This window comes from Egretta garzetta, unplaced genomic scaffold, assembly GCF_000687185.1.
Source record: "Egretta garzetta isolate BGI_Z169 unplaced genomic scaffold, ASM68718v1 scaffold44, whole genome shotgun sequence".
Classification (NCBI taxonomy): Eukaryota; Metazoa; Chordata; class Aves; order Pelecaniformes; family Ardeidae; genus Egretta; species Egretta garzetta.
In genome coordinates, this window is record NW_009259490.1 from 977,742 (window position 1) to 991,618 (window position 13,877).

At 40.5% G+C, this 13,877-nt stretch overlaps 1 protein-coding gene across 1 annotated transcript in view; it reads right to left on the minus strand.

The window, feature by feature from the left end:
• Positions 1–13,877, minus strand: part of BRSK2 (BR serine/threonine kinase 2) — a 317,924-nt gene that overhangs the window by 59,150 nt on the left and 244,897 nt on the right. The window contains exons 6-9 of the mRNA XM_009637298.2: positions 12,516–12,549; positions 11,547–11,615; positions 8,486–8,632; positions 1,092–1,123 (exon numbers count right to left, since the gene is read on the minus strand). Of these exons, the coding sequence (XP_009635593.1) occupies positions 1,092–1,123; positions 8,486–8,632; positions 11,547–11,615; positions 12,516–12,549 (282 nt within the window). The remainder of the gene's footprint in view (positions 1–1,091; positions 1,124–8,485; positions 8,633–11,546; positions 11,616–12,515; positions 12,550–13,877) is intronic.

The window sequence follows — 13,877 nt, forward strand, 5'->3', positions numbered from 1 at the left end:
ACTGTTGAATGCCCTCAGGTCCTATTGAAGTCACATAAATCCAGAAGTGAACATTGTCCTTAAGACAGAATTAGAGAAAACAAAACAAATCAAAACCAAGGCAGTGGGTTGTTGGTTTGGTTTTTTTTTTTCCTGGTGACAGGCTTAAATATCAGCTCATATCATCCTCAAGTATTTCCCAAGAGCAATGATAGGATTATGAAGGCAGGACTTTCCTTATCACCCACCTGGGGAACCTGTAGGTATGCTGACCCCCAGAAGTAGTTATCAAAGCATCATTTCCTTGTTTAATATGTGAAGTATTCTCCTTAGTTTGATTAGGTTATCATCAGTATTAAAAAAAAAAAAGTTATTTACTTTGGTTTCTTGAAATCCTACTAAGGCTCCACAAAGTGCAAGGTCATTTTTAAAAGCCATCAATCTTCCTTATACCCAAACCAGTAGACATGTGCGTACTTTTCTCATAGACCTCCTGTTTCACTGTCAAGACTGCTGCTTTTAATCAAATCTCAGAACTACTCTCACATCAACAGGTTACAAGGTCAGAAGCAGCCTCTTAGCTTGCTGTGAAGAAGGAGCAGGGATTACGAGACAGAAAAGCTCTTGTTCACAGGTGCTTACTTATCAATATCATCATTTTTGTTTCTACTTCAGAGAAAAGCCAAGATGCCAAGAAGGAACAAATGAAAGCTTTCTTGTCAAGAAGGTGTTAGAAGGGATTGCCTTGGACAGTAGCACTTGGACAGCAAACTAAATATGGCTGTTAGTTTGGAGGGGGGGGGTTGCTCATCACTTGCAGGTATCTTTTTAGCACAGCAAGTTGCTGGACTGAACATCTTATTTCAAACAACTGTTAGCCACTGTATAAAAAGTTCCTGGCTTGATATATGTATAGATGAAATTATGTAAGTTGCAAAGGGTGAAAAAATCCCACACATTAGATGCCTCTCTGTCCTCTCCCCCTTTCTTCACCTGTGCCAAAGCTGCTTTCAGACTCCAGTCTCTTTCTTCAGAGACCAATAGAATATCAGCTCCCGTAACAGAACCAGTTACAAACGCATGCAAAAATGAATTAAAAAAGTGTTACTTACATATACCATATGTGTTTCTGAATATGTTCTAGCTGTAAAGGAGAAGAAAACAAGGAATTAGTGCTGTAAAACAAAAAAGGTAACTCCACAAGACATCCTTATCCAAGGCTTATTCAAGAAAGCCCAACATTCCAGAGCTGGATCTGTGCAAACAGCTGGAACTTTATGCTGCATAAAGAGCATGTTCATCCTCAGCCACCCCACTGGAAATGAGACTGTAATTCTGGACATAAGGAATTAATTCGGAGTAAATCCCAGGAAAATGCAGTATAAGGCTTCACAGGCAAGTGTTCTGGCAATTTAAGTTTTTCCCAGCCTAAGCCCTTCACCTCACTGACACTAACAAACTGCTCCTTTCTGTATGAGCATAATAGCTGATTCTTTACTCCTAAAGTTAATTTCTAGTTTTGTTTTGGGGAAAAAAAAAGAGAGAGAGAAGAAAATAGAAACAGATTCAAACAGATAATGTGAATAAACAAAATAAATTGTGCATGTGTGATATGACCTTCTGCCAGGACCCATTCTCAATTGGCGTCACATTTATCATTAAAATCTAAAGACCAAGTAGAATAAGGTTCTGTGTCAAAATAATACCATTTATTGTTCCAGCACTTGAACACCAGACTGCAAATTTATTTTACTTCCCTCTTTCTTGTTTCACACATGAGCATTTTACTATGTAATGAAGGATTGATCAAAGTTGAACAGTGGCCTTGTCCACCTATGGATGGTAGATCCCAGCAAATGTTACACGATGACCATGTTTTCCACAAGCACGGAGGAAAGAAAGTATAACACCCTTTTTTCCAAGAGAAACTCTTAATGGTAGTGAGAACAAAGCATCATCACAGTAGAAAAGAACTTCTCATAGATGCCCAGGGATTATTCATTATGCGGATAATATTTCTCATATTCCTCGATACGAAGCACCATTGTATGTGCAGTACTCACTGCACACAGGCTTGTGTTTGTGCAACACCCAGGCGAGAGGCAGGGGAGAGCTGGAAGGAAACTCAAGTGCTAACAGCTATAAGATGATATCACAGACCCATTAAACTGGTCAGGAAGAACAGAGACAGCTGTCCTGCTCTTATTACTTTCCACTTCAATTCCAGAATAATGAGAATCAGAGAGAAAAAAAGAAAAAAAAGAAGAATGGACAAACAACAAAATCTCAGAGATAGAACGTAGGTGTTTGCCACAGAGAGCAAGGAATCAGAGACTTTTGTGCTATGGAACAACAGCTCCGTGCCTGGGAAACCAGCAAGACCTGAGGTCGGCTCTATATGAGACCGTTTTTTAAGTGAGACAGGGCTTCTCCTGAAAACAAAGCAACAAGGGAATGCAGCTTAGGAAAGCATGACAGGAGGCTAGAGGGACCGGTATGAGAGGCAAACAGCCTTCTTTTAAAACCAAGACTGTATCGACACTGCCATCAGAGGTGCAGTTGGTACTTGCATGTCTCGCTGTCTTCTAACCAGCCCAGGTGCTGGGAGCACCAATGCCCCCCAGCACACACATCCACGGGCCCCGGCAGACTTGCACAGCTTCCAGCTGTGGCCTTAGCTCTGCTGCAATAACTCTGCTTCATCTCGATGCCTCTTGCTTTAGGTAGTCCTTTCATCCCTGCACTATTAAGAGAAAGGTGGAGTAATCCTGACACACTGCCATCTCCCCTGACCAGCTCAATTCAAGGAGGTAAGACACACATTATAGGTGTTCCCCTTACAGCCTGGAGACACAGCCCTCTTCCTCCTGGTCCTTTGCAAGCTGAGATTCAAACACAGAACATAAGAAGGGCCTATTTTGTACAGTTTCCAAGGCACAGGATTTTAGCATGGTTATTTATCAGGTCCATAGTACTGTGAGGATCTGCTAAGGAGCGTACTGTACCTCTTTTGCTTGGTAAAACTACCCTATGAAATGCGTATCTACTCGTTATTTCATATACACCACATGGAGGGTTAGAGACATTAATGATTTCAGACAAGATGCAGATGATACAGCTAAGCGATGTCCAAGCCTCTTTCATGCTTGCTTCTCCTGCTGTATTTTCTGTCTCCATGGGTCACAGTGTTCCTTTGTGCCTGTGATATGCAGAAATGCCATGGCAAAGCAGACAACAGTGCTTCACTTTCTGATTCAGAGAGGGGGGAGAAAGGAGGGTCACCAGTTCATGTCTTAGTCACAGAACCTCTGGGCTCCTTCAGAGAAGATGTCAAAAAGAAATCCCTCCTGCCCATCCCTGACAAAGAATCTCCTTCAAGCTAATGAACCCATAGCGTTTTTCTGAAAGAGAGGCCCTGTAGCACCTTGATACACATTTGAAGGCGTGTGAGAGCTCTCATGGCTGCTGTTTACCTACACATCTGCCATTCAATCCACATCAAAACCGTTGCTCTGAAGTACGCTGGGATATCCCAGATATGAAAAGTATTCTACAAAACCAATTTCTATTCTGATTCAAATATAATTGCATTGAAATGTTATTACAAGTGTGCTTGCTGCTGCCAACATCTTCACCGCTTTTTTAGAGGTAATTAATTAATGCTTTGTTGCTTTCCATCTGCATTAAAGTGACAGGAGGGTTATAGGAGGGCGATTGGTTTTGACAAGGAGAAGTCTGTATGCTTTTTACTATGCAATGCAGGGGAGGGAGATACACAGTGGGAGCTAATCTCACTCCTCCTGCCTTCATTTAAACACAATGTTTAAATGCATTTAAGTGACGAAGGCATTTAACAACCCTTCCCAGAGGGTTCTTCTTGCTGTTTGCACATGAGTTTGCCAAATTTAATGCCATTTTATGGAAGTTGTAAAAATGCTTCCTAATATCTCCTAGCCACCGCAGGCAATTGTCTCATGATGCTATTTCTGAAACAACAAAACATGCTCAGATCCATTGCACATGCACAGTCAGAGGAAAGCCTTCTGCAAACTAAAATGCTGTAATGGAAGGACAGGGGGAATTCCTTTATCACGGTTTTACATAAAAATACTTCCAATATATATTAAACTTGTATACTGAAGTAGCATCTAGGAGCCCCACTCACAGATGAGAGACCCTCTGTGATAGAGAGCTGTACAAGCCCATCGGAAAAAGAGGTCTCCTCCCCCAAGGAGCTTACGTCTGAATTCTCAGGCAGGGAACAACAGATGGAGACAGACAGGCAGATGGAAAACAAGACAGCGCTGTCTATATCCTCGGCACTGATCTCAGCAGAGCAGTTGCCAAGCTAAAAAGTTCTGACCTAAAGAAAAACTTTCTCAGAGTCTGTGGATATGGATGAGGGCTTCTGGGCTTGAACTCATGTCAAATTTCATACTTCCCTGTCCAGAAAGGAACAGTCTCAAACCCATCTGTGCACTAAATCAACCTACACCTCAGATGAATCGTCTTCATTCAGAAGATCCTCTAGTCTGAGCTTTAAACCTACTGCGTAATGTCAAGACTGAGGCTTTTCCTGACCAAAGGGTTCAAGCTGGCAGCGCAAACAGCACTGGTAAATCTGTGTCAGTAGTAGCAGCCATACTACAGCAGCCTCCCGGGACCTTGACAAGGGCAAGGTGTCACTGTGCTAAATGCACGGTGCATGAATAGGCCCTTGGCAGCCAAAAGCTTACAGTCTAAATACATCAACTGGACAATTACCTCCATTCTGTAGGTGGTGAAGTGAGATATTTTAAATGATGTAATAGGCTCCTTACCGTAAGACTTTCTAGAAAAATGAAAAAGGAATCAGGGTGTATTTCCCCTTGTTCATTTTTTAACATTCTTTAGATGCTGTGGTCCATCATCAGCATACCTTAGGCGTGAGAAAAACCAAAATCAAACAGACAGCAGAGAGGAGGTTCTGAAAATATGTGTAATTTAAGTTGGGTAATATTCAGGGACAGGTATTTCAGACTATGTGGACACCCAACATGGAAGACAAGTCATTCTACTCTGGAATAAAAATAAAACCATAACAGCTTTATCAGAATAGCTTATTCTGCAATATCTGCTCTGATCCACCTTGCTCTACAGACAAAGTTTTGATAATGCTCATCCAACTTTAAAAGGAAAGTGGCTCAAAAACTCCTTACTCTTCCCCCTTTGCCTTTGTGTTTCTGTGGAAGAAAATATCAGCTGAGAATGCAAATGGATTCCACTACAGGAGCTGTAATTCTCCACTGTAGAGATGCTGAATCATTTGAAACCTCCAAGGAAAAAAACCATCCATTTTCCAAAGAGCAGATAACGAAAAGAAACCTCATCCTGCAGTACTGGGGGCACTGAGAGCGCTCATTCTCTTCCATAAACCTTCTCAAAACTAGTTCACTTTTCCCTCCTGACACTACTCATACTAGAAAGCTGTCCCAGAACCCCACTAATATGGCTAAAATGCTACTTCTAATTTCAAACCTGCTTTCATGTAAGGCCATTTGACATACATTTGGTTTTGTGCCAGTATCTTCCCTAGTTTAAATAATCCTTCTCTCCTTGGTAATTACCTCTAATGAATATGCAGACAACCAGTACAATCTTTCTTAGACGTCATCTGTGTAGACTAAGTGGAGCTCTTTTAGGCTGTGCTATTCAGACAGGCTCTTTCAAATGCTGACCACCTTAGTACTCATTCTTTGTTTGATTTCATCTTTCCTGAACATGTGTGGCCAGAAATACCATGACCAGCAGCCAGGATCAACTTTTGCAGTCTACTGAGATAAAAACATGGATTCTTTTATTTTAAAGCCTGTTTAGTAAAACAGGCCCAGTAAGGGAGAGTGATCAAAGATGTCCCACTAACCATATTCGAGGCCACGTAATAGATGGTGAGCATGAACAATATTCCACTAAGACATAAATAAGTTTTCTTTGCATAAATGAATCATATACAAAGAAAGGTAATGCCTATTTCTTAAGGCAGGAAAGGGCCAGCAACAATAATTCTGAGTACCCTCCTCTCCATTAATCCTCTCAAGCTCTAACACTGAAGCCGAATGATGACAGTTAAACGTGAATGCTAGTTCTGTTTTTGTTGATCATTTTAACAGATGGACTGGGGAAGGTGTGGGTGTGCTGTGAAATGGCAATTACTGCAGGGAGAGAAATGCAGGAAAAGAGATACAAATGGAAAAAAGGAACAAAGCAGAGAAGGCAAGGGAAAAATGAAAGAAAAAATTCTAGTGACCTTACATTTCACTGTACTTTTCTGCTGAATTCACCAGTGAGATATTGAGCAAATGATCAGTAATGGTAACGGCTACATCTGCACTTATTGTACCCAAGCCACAACTTTGCTCAGATCTTTGTATAAATATCAAACTGATTTAAGTGAGATATATTCTAGGAATAGAGGCTTCCAAATAAACCCATATTTATATCCTTTTTCACAGGACACAGCTAAAATAGAATTCATATCTCTCCTCAAGATGAACTACATATTCCCAGTTCCTGGGCAGTAAACAAAGAGCTCCCTTTTGCCTGGCAATCTAAGCAACCGGCACACTAACAGCATAGAAAGGGAAGTGTGACAGCAGCAGGAACAGTAAACCAAGAGACCCTAAAATAATGAAAATAAGACTGCAGCTAATAACAAAGAGCTAGCCTTTTTTCTTCCTAGCTCTCAGCTCCTGAATATGTTTTATTTCAAATTCTTATTCACAATTCACTGGCTAGTGCCTGTCAATAACCACCCGTTCTGGTTTTTTTCCTCCCTAAGGAAATAAGAGCTTCATTTTGATCAAGAAAAGGAGGGAGGGGGTGTCACCCTGGGACCTTGATTTACTTTAACTGTTTTCTCTCTTAACGCATATGCATTCTCTCCTGTATTGCATAATTCAAAACATTTAGGGACTATGCTCTATGGCAAAATTTGAAGATCTAACATCTGATGATCTGCTCCCTGGCATACTCAAACCATCAGCACTAAGATCTTTGAGAGAAAAAAAAACAACAGAAAAACTGTTATGTTTACATTATGGGAAAGAAACTAAGTAGAGAAGGACTTGGAGACTTTCTTGGTCATGATGAACAGCTGCCTCGTGTCTCAGGGTACAGCCCTAACCTCTGCAGTGTTCTTTCCACGAAAATACCTGGAAAAATATTATTTCTTTCTTTAAAAGTCTGTTTAGAAACACCTAATTTTTTTTCCCAATCAGTGCTACTTACGTACTGCAAATGTGATGGCTACTGATTTGCAGAAGTGGGGATACCAGTAATAGCATGAAGAACTTTCCACCTACGTCACCAAATAGAGTTTGATCTGGTTTTGCAATGAATGAAAGAAAAATCCAGCTGCAACTGTCAGGTAATACTGTAAAGAGAGTTGTGAAGGGAGTTTCAGTTCACTTATTAGCAGACAGGTGTCTGCATCCCAAAAGCACCATCACAGCTGGCGCAGGCTGATGCTGTTGTTAGCAATCTCAGCAGAGAGGCCAAGCACTGATCTGAGAGTTTATTTATAAATATTTTAGCAGACTGAAGAACCAGGAGGAGTTTTAAATTTACATTTCTTTATACATACTCCCACTCAGAATCTGTGAGCTTAGTAGATCTGTATAAAATCATCACCAGAGCCTGACAATAGGATTTACAAGGGCAATGTACCCATAAAGGCAGAAGCCTCCACTGACAAGCAGGCAATCTTGCTTTCCAAAATTATTTTAATTGCTAATTTTTTTTAATTCCCTAAAACGTTAACACAGTGTTAATGAAGGATACAATCACTACATAGTGCTCACCCTTGCAGGGTCTCTGTCGTAGTGATGGGAAGTATCCTAGATGCAAAGACTCAGTGCTGAATGCCAGGAGCTCAACACTGTGGGCCTAATTGTGCTCAGGACCACAGGGCACAAGAGGAAAGAGTAGACTAGAAGACACTTGCTCTGAAGGCTGCTGGAGGATAATACAGAGCATATGCAGGACAGAATACAACGCAGGTTGCGTGGCATGAAGTGAGAAGCCATTACTTTTGTCAGAAATGTAAGAAAAGCATACTCTGTCTAATAGCAAAGCTTCCAATAACGGTCCTAACAGTTTTGACGTTCAAACAGTTATATCATGTCCCCGACAAACTGCTGTACCAGGAGAGCCAGACAACTCAGGTGAACTCCAAATTGTGTCAGTAGCACTGTGACAATGTTATGAAGGATTTCTTCTAAATGCACCCTGTTACACATGGAATTATGAGGATAGAGAGGAGACACAAAGGTAATTTGCCCTCATGCTTCAAAAGAGAAGACAACTAACTTCTTCCCAAAGATTCCACCAGTTCCACTCACTCTTTGCTCAGGAGGAAACACACAGGAGTGGCAGTAAATCAACAAGTTACCTTAGCTATTCAACTGTGACTGCAACAAGGTGACAAATGAAGCCTCGCTCACACGACTCACAGCAAATGCCTTCTTACCGTGAGACGTTTCGAGGCATCCACTTCAATCATCCCCCGCAAAAGGTTCTGACAGTCTGGGGGGATAAAATGTGGCATGTGGAACACTCCACGTTTCACCTTCTCCAACAGTTGCCGCAAGTTGTCGTCATCGAAAGGCAGGGCACCCTGCAGGGATGTGACAGAGCGGTGGATGGGAGAGACAAGCAAAAGGGAATTGGAGAGGGCAAAAGGAGAAAAGCCAGGATAAACATGGTGAAAGAATGGAAAAGAGGAAGTCAGCTCATAATGAATTATTATAATAAGTGAAAAAACCTTTTCATCCATTGAAAATAAATAATTTCTTAGTGCTGCTGTATTTTCTCCAACATAGGAAACAAAACTGAGAACACAGTTTTTCTATTAGACCTTTAATTAGAAAATGACTACCAGTATAAAACAAAATACAAAATATGAAATTGCCTTTCCAGGCAAATTCACCAAAGATGCATGGATTCACTTAAATTGAGCTCAAGCTTTTGATCTGCTGGTATTCCTCCTGGGCATACTTTCACAGCAGCAATGTTTATCATCTCCTTATTTTTAATCTTCCTGAGACACATTTATTGCAGACATTGAAAAGGAGGTGAACAGCGTTTGAGAGACTTTCAGTAAGGAACATCCTCTTTCTGATGGAGCAGTGAAATGACACAGCTGAAAGAAACCTAACCAACATTAGCCTTTGGAAGCAGCAGACGTTCTACCTGTTTAATATACTCCATCCAGTTCCCATGCTGTGGTCAGGTCACCAGTTCCTATTGCTTCCCTACTGTAGCTCACTTACATGAATGGCTTGAGGTTTTTTTAGCTGAAATTACATTTTGAATAGATCATCAGCTTGCCACAAAAAGTAGCAAAAGACCTATCCTTGCTGCAAGGACAAAAAGGAAAAAAGAAGTTGAAATCTTTAGGATAACTCCACTGACTGAAGCTGATACCCTTTTATAGTGAGTCTGCACCTTCCTAGATATTCTCACTTTCTTCTTTCACTGCCTAATTCCAGTAGGTGCCGAGCTTCCTTGATTTCCAGGACGGTTTGTGGGAAGCTGCAAGCTGTCAGCTGCTGTGATAATGAAGCTTTAAGTTGTCAATTCTGGCACTGCTCTGACTACAGTGAGTAGTGCATCTGTATAAGCAATCCGGTATCTATGGTTTACGGAGACCAACGGCTCCATTTACAGAAGCCTCAGAAAGCCCACCTGATGGCAACTGCTACTGGGCACTATTTACTGGTGTTTGTTCATTCAAGCGGCCTTGAAGAGAGAGCCTCCCTGTCTTCGGTAACCAATCTCCCGAGTTACTTACTTTTTTCCTAACCGTTCCAGACTTAAAGGAAAATCAATTCTGATGGTTCAGTACTTTGGCTAACGTAATTTAAAGCCACGATGAAGTCAGCAAGGCTGCTTTGTGGCATTTCCTGAAGGTAACAACTACGGCTCTTTTATTACTCCCACCTGTTATTACAGCTTGAGACTTTTTGTAGGGTTTGTCCTGACATAATTAACTGGAGAGCCCTGCACTCTCCGTCAATGATAGACTTATTTCTATCATTTTGCAGGCTCATGTATATATGTAGGAACAGATGAAGATGCAGCAGCAGAGAGAGACCAAATCTTGACAGAGAATCCCCTGAAAATGAAAAGCCTGCTCCTACAAATCCTAGCCATCTTGACACATTCTCTCTTCCGTTCTTTCAAATGCAAGAAGTTATATTAAGAGCTCATTATACAGTTCTATTTTATCAGTCCTGAAAATAGCTGCTCAGGAGCAGTAGATGTCCAGGTGCTATCTAGTGAGATAGTTAAAATTCTTCCCTTGCAACATCAAGATAAAAAATCTAAAACTTAAAAAATGTCAGTGAATTGTAATGACTAAAAACAAAAAAAAGAGCATTAAGGTGAATTAAAGCATCACACTGAGATTACTTCAAGGTATTTTGATTTGGGCCATTGAAAAAATTACCAGCATATTTTTAAACAAAAATCCTTCACAGTTTTCAAGTATTTTAAACAGAAATAATGTGCAGAATCTAACTCTGATTATACATTGTACAAATGCTTTTGTCAAAACAAAGCACTTAAGTGAAGTAATTAGGTTTACTAATAAATGTACAAGGACACCAAAATTTGACTTCATGCTTGTTATTTTTATAATTGTAGGTGATCATCTGAACTATTATAGATATAAAAAACTTAACACGCACATAAAATCTATTCTCATATACAGTATTCAATCTGCACATGCTATATGCTTATATGAACATAAACTATATTTTCCTACATTATACTTTGGAAATTGATAACAAATGCCAAGCCCATCTGCGTTCCACTGGACATCCAATTGTTGTATGTTTCGGAGTATTACATTACCACTGCAAATCAGAATAAATTCCACAGAGAATTGAAACTTTGATCGAAAGAAGGATAAGTTACAGGATGCCACATTTTGAATACTAAAGAAAGTATTACTGAGCCAGATGGAAACTAATTTAAACTTTGTACTACTGGCTCAGTTTTATATTCCCAAGTGTACCAAATTAAAAAGTAGTCCAATACTCGCATAAACAAAATTGTTGCACTCAAATCTTCTCTTGATAAAACACTGCAGTTGATGTATGCATATACCTACTGAAACACATATATACATTCCGCAGAAAAACCAAACACTTCGCAAACCTAGCCATATTTTGATCCTGTGAAGGACAACTGATTTGACACTCTCTGTATCCTGGAGCTGTAACCTGCACATCCTTTCCAGTCAAAAAACATGCTGCAACATCACAACACAGCAAAAAGCAGTTTCACACTTGTCTGTGCTCTCCTGTGCAGGGCAGCAGCATTTCAAAGCAGCAGTGAAATCTTCCTCATGCTTTTCCTTTGGGACTGATGTAGAAATAAGAGGAAAGGATGCAACTGAGAGATACAAAAATAGGGAACTAAAAAAACCCATCTGTACATGATGTCAATAGAATCACCATTAAATACAGCAGCGTTTTCGTATTTTTCTTTTCTTTTTAAAGGATAGCGCAAGGAAGATGACTCACCACTAGCAACGCAAATAAAATGACTCCGCAGCTCCAGACGTCTGCTTTCCTTCCATCATATTTTTCTCCCTGCGCAGCAATGACACAGAGGTTCAAAAGACTGCTCACTAGTAAATGAATTAATTATCCTTGAAGAACAAGAGAGGGGAGAATGGGAAACCCCACATTTCAATTCAGCCACCTGCTTCCCAAGGTGGCCTTCCCAACTAGGAGGCCACGACACAGCCCGGTAATTGCATTTTTATGAACAACAGTTTACAGTCTTATCTGTGATCTGTGAGAACAGGCTCAGAAGTGGGGAGCAGGGAAGGAATGGTCCACAACTCACAAATGATTAGAACTGGCACTTAACCAGTGTCAGAGGTGCATTAAGGACATCAAGAATGTGTTTTTCTCTTCCCTGGCTCTCCAGGGAGCTTTTCACCAGTCACATTATTTGTGAACTCATAATATTGTCTGGACAGTCTCTTCTGTACGCTTCCTCCTTGGCTTTACATTAAAGGCATGCTTTAAAAGAGGGGAACCTTGGCCACTGAAATCTTGGATACTTGTTTTCAGAGGACAAAGGGAGAGTAGAGGGAAAGGATAGTTCATATTGTTTAACGGAAACCAACATCACTGACAGCCAACCCCAGTCCTATTGAAACGACAGCTACATCAGAGACAGGAAAGCATAGGGGACTGCATCCCCTGGGTGGAAAGATCAAGTTAAACGAGGCTACTGTATTTCTGTCTGATCACGTGGCACAAAGGGTACTGTGAGAATAACACATGATCACTTCCCTCATACGGTCGATGTGGCTTGATTCAGGGCTGAGCCAAACAAACAAAACCATAGTTACGTTCCTTGTGTCCTTTCCAATGCTGTCTGCCTTGGACAGATTTCCTGTACAGAGGGTCTGTCTACATATTTGCAATGAGTGACACTTAAAAAAATATATTTATATAAATGAATGTTAACCAACTTACCCGGATGACTTCGGGGCAAGCATAATGTGGTGATCTGAAACACAAAATACAGTCAAATGAGCATGTAACAGCCTGGTATTTATGGATTACATGCATTTCCATTTTGTTTAGCAGAATCATGATTGGCTCGCTTATACAGAATGCAAGCATGCAAAACCAGCACTTTTTTCCTAACCTCAATGAGAACACATTTCTAAGAAGCTCAGAAAATGGTCAAGAACTAGCATAATTCAAAATTCTATGGCCCTATTACTAATTTCTTTAAAATGAGGAAGGAAGAGAAGACCAGGCATGTTCTGTGACTATACAGAATTCCAGTCCTCTAATCCTACCCTTTAACTTGGCCTTGTATCTAATTAGAAGGGAGGCCCATGCTAGATAGCCTTTTGTAAGAAAAAAGACAGAACAATATTTTCAGACCAGACACACTGCATCCATAAACCATGTCTTGCATCTCTTCTGCTAAGACTGATCTCAATTACGACAGCGGTCATAAAACCTGCTGATACAAGATTTCAAGATGTTTATTTTTTTCTTTTAAAAAACTAAAAAGGATGGACAGTGGTACTGTTGCCTAGTCAGTTAATATATTCTTTTCGCATCCTTCTACCCATATATCTCTGGTTTGATTCCCGGCTGAGAATAGTTAATTACTGCAACTTGCCAGGTAATCATTTTAATTCCTAAAGATTATAGCCACCACTATTTATTTTATAGCCTTCATTAAAGTAACTTGACAAGTAAAAGGGATGCAAACTGTCTGAGACCTGTGTGCAAATCATGCTATTGTTTATACTGACACCTCCCAGCAGTCCCCAAGCCTGTCTTCATTTCTTCATTTGTTTCTTGTGACAAACGCAATCATGGCTGGGCAATACCTGTCTCACAAAGTAATGAGCAAAACAGAAGCACAGTGAGGTTAGCTTTGTGCTAGGATGCTACATTAATGCCCAGTGAGACAGCCCATTAACTGAATTTCCATACACACTACACTTATCTTATGGCAAAATATCATCCCGTGGGCATGGAAGGCCCTGATTTGGTATCACAGCTTTTGGCAGACTGTGATAATAAACTCAGGGCACACTTGGGACTGCAGCTACATTGACAGCAAAGCTTAAGTGAGGAGAGAGAAATGCAGCTGATCCCCCACAAATTTTAGGAAAGGTGGAATTCAGAAGTTTAATACAATATTTAATACACAACCACCACCACCCTCCCCCCAATTTAAGAGGTTTTCACAGGTATTCTAATCAGGTCTATCTGCTCAGTAGCGATCTCAAGATTTTAAAACCTCGATTTGAGAGTCAAAACAGATAATGAAAACCAGAGCCTTCCCTCAGAGAGCTGGCCAGACTTGGC